This window comes from Oncorhynchus keta, chromosome 17, assembly GCF_023373465.1.
Source record: "Oncorhynchus keta strain PuntledgeMale-10-30-2019 chromosome 17, Oket_V2, whole genome shotgun sequence".
Classification (NCBI taxonomy): domain Eukaryota; kingdom Metazoa; phylum Chordata; class Actinopteri; order Salmoniformes; family Salmonidae; genus Oncorhynchus; species Oncorhynchus keta.
In genome coordinates, this window is record NC_068437.1 from 12,258,888 (window position 1) to 12,265,071 (window position 6,184).

Sequence of the window (6,184 nt, forward strand, 5' to 3'; positions counted from 1 at the left end):
AAGGGGACTTACCTATTCCAGTGGAGTCCCAAGGAACCTTGAGTGAACGGATTTGGTATCATGTTTTTTTACACTTGAGTTTTTATATATACTTTGACAACAAAGTGAGGTACGTTGGAAGCTTGTATAGTAGAGCTTTGTTAACAAAAAGGAAGTAATGAAGTGATCTACGGGACTGTAATGAGGACCAGCCTACCTTTTGCGACAGGATGCAGTGGTGAGTATTAAATTGGTCACCTGTGATCGAGCGACAGGCACTATGGTAGAGTGGTGACTGCTGCTATCTGGTAAATGGTATCACCATAGACAAGCTCTGGTAGGAAAGTTGACTGTACAATCTGCTTCCTGCTATTTAGGGAGAGGCAAGATGTGTATATATAAAAAATATTAAAAAACCCCACTTTAAATCTTAGCTTTTTCACTAGTTCATCGGTATGGTTTTTAAACATAAAATCTTTGTCAATTCAAAAGAACAGAAATGTATAGGCAGGAACCCAATCATTGAGCTTCATAAGAGTTTTTTGACAGGTTTATCAACGCCTAAAATAATCTTCCAAATAATATCCCCTCCTTTTATCACTGTCTTTCTATCCCCTCACTCTCCCCGTTCTCTCTCAGCCGCTGGTGTTTGGTGCCATGATCCACAGGGACGAGGCCTTTGAAGCCATCTTCACACAGTACACGAAGAAAGTGACCATGACCACAGCCACCAACCCTGAGACCTAACATACCAAAATGGCTGCCTTCACCAGGGATGTCCTATACTGACACAGCGAGATCTCTATGTAGTACACTGGCCAATTAGTATATCTGCAAGTATGTTAAGCTAGTGTCCATGCCAAGGTGGTGGATTCCTCCACCAAGCCACATTAGGTTAGTATGTGAGGATGGTATCCACTTGATCTGAGGCCTGGTCCATCACTATAAAGCCCAAGATCTTTGTATCCTCTCGCTGATAACCAACTTCTCATTAGGTCTAAGGGACTACAACTGGACCCGCACACCATCGCTGTCTCCTACTGGTTCGGTCGAGTCTATTGCATCCGTTGTTCTGTACTCGGGTAATAGCTTTAAGTCTCTCTCTTTTGTTGTCAGTTTTTCTTTTGTACACGCGTGCGTAGTGTGCACATGCGCGAGAATGTGTGCTGCTAAAAAGCGTGTGTGTGTGTGGTGGGGGGGTGTGATCATTTTATGGTCAACACTGTTGTGCTGTTTCAGGAGGGGGCTGGATCTCTTTGCCTATCTGACAGGACTGCCTGGCACTCCCATTTTGTGTATCACACACATTGATGCTCTTTGCTCCACTTAATACTCTCCTTCAATAGGATGCATTTGGTTTGATATAGATATCATTGGTGGTCTTGGACAGGTCTTAACTCACATTTTGTAAAGTGCACCAGAAACCACGTTTATGAATACTTCAAGCCTTCATGTTTCTCAGGTAATGAAAGTGCTTTAGATATCATTTCTGCAATAGCCTTTAGTTGTAAGTGTTTTATTTAGCCTTTGTTTCTGAGAGAGGAGGGACGGAACGGGAGTCATTTAATGATGAGCAGCCAAAAGTCTGAAGTTCTTGTAGTCGATATCTTTCTCGCACACATTTTTGTCTCGGCAAAGAAAAGGTATGGATTTACATGTCCAGGTTAAGGAGTTATGATGCATTCATAAGCACCACATAAACATTACCTAATGTCAACATAGTCTTTCTGAAGCCTCAGAGTATATTTATTATGTAGAGCAATATGTGACTTGTAATATGTGACATTCTACATAACTAATTGGTTCAGTAAAAACGATCATTTATGTAGGTTTTGTGGAATGTTTATGAATGTACTGTAAGTACTTTATGGGACAGATTACATGTAAAGCAGGAGCCTTTTCTACACTTCCTTGTTCCACCACAATGCCTTACCTAATTCTCTCTCAGATTTAGGCCAGGATTCAAACCAATGCAGCACTGCACTTTCTACTGATTCTGACGTGTAACTTCAGGTAAATTGCCATTGGATCACGCATCACGAAACCACATGTTCTTAGAAGTCGAGTGCAGTGCAATGCCGGTTATTTGTGTTAGTTTGAATCCCGGATAAAAATGTTGGCAATAAAGTTTTCTTTTTGGTTTTGACAGCAAACGGGAATGGGGTTTATATTAAAATGCTAGTGACCTTGTCAAGAGGTTCGGACCTCTTGGTGTAATGGTTAAGGTGTTGGCTTGAAGGTCGCTGGACCCGGCTTTGAGTGCCGGTCGGGGCAACCCCCTGAATTTGCTACATTGGTGTCAGAAGTGGGATGGTGTCTGTGAGGCCATCGGAGAGGCGTGTACACCTGGGGGACTTGGTATAGAGAAAGTATGGGGGGGGGGGGCCCTCTCCCAAAGGAAGGGGGTAATGTAGCGTCCTTAACCCAACACCTTGCGACCTCGTCAAGATGATCGTAGCTCTTGGCGTAACGGTTAAGGTGTTGGCTACAATATGTTCTAGTTGAGCACATGCTAGGGAGGCTAACTGGACATTTGCTTGATGCCTTTTAGTCTACACCAAGTCATTTAGGTATCTCACTCGCCAAGCCCCTCAAAAAAAGTTAATCTACTTAAGAAGGACAGAATGTACTGTATGTCTGCCAAAATCTTTACTTTATTTAACTGCTTGTCATTGAGTTGTTTCACCCTATATCTGTAATGTTTACAGATGTTAGGTTCTGAACTCCACTGCTTTAAGTCAGTTTGATTCCTTGTAAGACTATGAGGTCATGAAGACTGACCGGGTACGTCTTGTGATGGAGAACTTCTGAATGCTGATAAACCTGAGTGGTCACATCTCAGCCAATCAAAGACTTCCCCTGGGTTTAGCCACACTCTTTGCCAGTGGATGGTGAATTGAAAGGTGTCAATTCGTGGAGTCATGTTGCTTCCAAATCTGTTTGAATCACCACTCACTAAACTATGTCAATTTATGGCATGGCCGTCAACTTGAAGATGGAAAGTCCTCATTTTATAGTACCGTGTGTGTCTCAAACCATCGAAGGTGTTGTAAAAAAAAAGCCTCGCTAATCAATCATGCCCTTGTTGATCGATCATCCTTTTCGTCACTTGCTAATTCCCAGTATGATGGTAATGGCTTCACCAAGTCCTCTGGTAGGTTTTTGTGCAGTTTCTGCCACACTGTAATGCTCACCTACCATGTAATTTCACAATAGATAAGGAGGGTCAACACGGGACTGGATACATTTTCAGAGGAGGATGGATATTGTCTCTATGGTTCTGTGTCAGTGTGGCAGAGATTGTTTCAACCACTGAGGCTTGCAAACTGAAAACTGCAGAAGTAATCATGTGGCCTCTGTGTTAAACAAGTACAGGGCCTTCAGAAAGTATTCATAACCCTTGACTTACTCCACATGTTGTTGTGTTGCAGCCTGAATTCAAAATGGGAGATGTTTTTATTTTTATCTTACCCATCTGCACACAATGCCCCATAAATGACAAAGTGAAAACATGTTTTTAGAAAATGTTGCAAATGTATTGAAATGAAATGCAGCTTTCCACACCTTGTTTGTGCAACAGTTGGCAATTTTTAAAAGTTGTTTGTTTACCTATCTACCAAGAAGTGCCCTTTGCGAGGCATTTGAAAATCTCCCATGTCTGATGTCGAATCTTTATTTGAAATTCACTGCTCGAATGAGGGACCTTAGGCTTGCCCTTAGGCTTTTCATTTTTTATTCATATGTAAAAATGTGTGTAGGCCAGTGACAAATAAATCTACATTTGATCCTTTTTAAATTCAGGCTGTAACACAACAAAATGTGGAAAAAGTCTAGGGGTGTGAATACTTTATTTATTTGAAATCAAAGTACTTGTTTGCTAATTCACTTTTCATAATACCTTCCCAATCAATATGTAACTGTTTAGAAACGATAACCAGTTACAGTAGGTGTGAATACTTCTTTGTAATCTGCTGTGTCCACTGCCTTTTACAAAAAATTGTACATATGAAATTATGTAATGAACACATTAAGTTTTTAAAGAAAATTGTTAAGTGAAAATGTACATAACATTTTACAATAAAGTAAACACATTTTAAAGTAATGATTGTTGGCAGTTTTCTTTCAAGCATCTCAGTAACTTTATCACTTATTTCTTTATCCCTGTAATCTGGGATTATCCCTTGTTGAAGGTGAGCATACACTGGAAAGGTTTGGAACGCACTGGGATAGAAGACCACGGCAAATATGATTTTGTTTCTTGTGTGAAAGGATCCTTTGGAGAGACATTCGCTTGAATGCTCAGAGTGCAAAGAGCTTTGCACTAACTTGTGATTGCTCAGTCTGTACACAAGCATGGTCTAGTTTGAAGTTGCCCCTAGATGCTGATCTTGGGTCAGTTTTGCATATCTCCCACTAATGGTTAAGGTTAGGATTGGGGAGGGGGAGCTGATGACATAGTGGTTCCTCATTTAAAAGTTTTGTTATGCTTGCGGAATTGTGTGGTACATTGGAATGAATGGAGTGAACCATAGTATTTTACTGTTAGCCATTGTTGCTGTTATTGCTAGTTTGACCACCAGAGGGTGTCAGTGTCTTTATGAAGCTTATTCGTGGTTGCTTACGTTTCCAAATAATCCTACAGTCCATGTAAAGGCAGATGTTTTGATTGCAATACCCTATCCGAAAGAACATATTCCAAGGTTTTTAATTTATCTAGTTTTGCCAGACAACACAAAATGTTTTATAAATGGTCTCTCTTTCAAAATGTGACTTTTCCTACAATAACTGCAGTTCCATGCCTACTGGTGAAAATCAGCAAATACCCATTTGGGGAAACTATCCGTTCTGTTATATTCTGTTATATTCCATCATGTTGTAAAGGGCTGGGGAATATAAGCATGTGATGTCTGCTAAATGAACACGTTCATTTCATAAACACTCCATAGCCTATAGCACAGATAAATAAATCTTAAAACATGCTATTCTGTTATTTTTAAATACATTGTCTTACTTCCCTGTTTTTTTATTACCTCTCTAAACAAAATATTTATGGATTTCTTTGTGATTGTGTATATTAACCTCTCTAGGGTACGCTAGCGTCCCACCTCGTCAACAGCCAGTGAAACTGCAGGGCGCCAAATTCAAAACAACAGAAATCCCATAATTAAGATTCCTCAAACATACAAGTATTTTAAAGCCTTAGGAATCCTTAGGAAGTGCAATATGTCCACATAGACATTGTGTATTTGATAGGCCAAGAGTTGAAAAACTACAAACCTCAGATTTCCTACATCCTGGTTGGATTTATTCTCAGGTTTTTGCCTGCCAAATGAATTCTGTTATACACAGACATCATCCAAACAGTTGTAGAAACGTCAGAGTGTTTTCTATCCAAATCTAATAATTATATGCATATTCTAGCTTTTATCGCTGAGTAGCAGGCAGTTTAATTTGGGCACGCTTTTCATCCAAAATTCCCAGTGCTGCCCCCTACCCTAGTTGTTAATCATATTTAGGAAAAGTCGGGGACAGGTGGGTTCAAGGTTTTTATTGAAAAGACATAAAGCTGTAGGCCTAAGAGTGCTGTTTACTGTAGCTGTCTTAACTTACTTACTGGCATAAAGGCCAACTTCAATATACAGTATATAAATCATTCAGTCGTGTGTCATCACACAGCATCCATGTCTTTTTAAATACAATCAAGCATTTTTAGTTAAACTAAATAAAAGGAGCCTTGAATAATTAAACAATGAATAAAGCGCAAAATTATTGTTGCTAAAGCAATTGAATTCATGAATGTGTTTGACTGTTTCTTATATTGGCTGTACTAAAGACTTTACAACCTTTTTTTGTTTGAACAGACTACATGGCATTGATTATAATTTGTAAGATATTATTGTATTTGTTGTGCTGTTTATACTGTTAGAAAAATGCATTTTACAGCTGCCTATGTAGACACCTCAGGGTTTCTGTTAGAAAGATATGGCTCTGTACAACGTGACCGGTCGGGAGTAGACCTAGGCTACTAGGCGACTGTGAGTGAAGAGCAAAATAATCCTAACATTTCCACAACCTAATTGTAGGCTAACCAATAGCCAAATGGAGATTCAGTGGGGGAAAAATCTGATTGATCAAGACCAGTCCCCATGTTTGTGTCAGCAGCACGAAACAGTGCTGAAATGGTTGACCACACGTGGGTAGGCTA

The 6,184-nt window shown here is 39.8% G+C and overlaps 1 protein-coding gene across 5 annotated transcripts in view; it reads left to right on the plus strand.

Moving 5' to 3' along the window:
- LOC118396455 (GRAM domain-containing protein 4-like) overlaps window positions 1–4,081 on the plus strand; it is a 40,890-nt gene extending 36,809 nt beyond the window's left edge. For 4 of the 5 annotated variants that reach the window (XM_035790686.2, XM_035790688.2, XM_052465497.1 and 1 more), the window contains one exon: window positions 619–4,081. In XM_035790686.2, the coding sequence (XP_035646579.1) occupies window positions 619–726 (108 nt within the window). In that variant the 3' untranslated portion in view covers window positions 727–4,081. The remainder of the gene's footprint in view (window positions 1–618) is intronic. The other variant, XR_004828192.2, reaches the window with a different exon arrangement.
- Window positions 4,082–6,184: the final 2,103 nt, after the last annotated feature.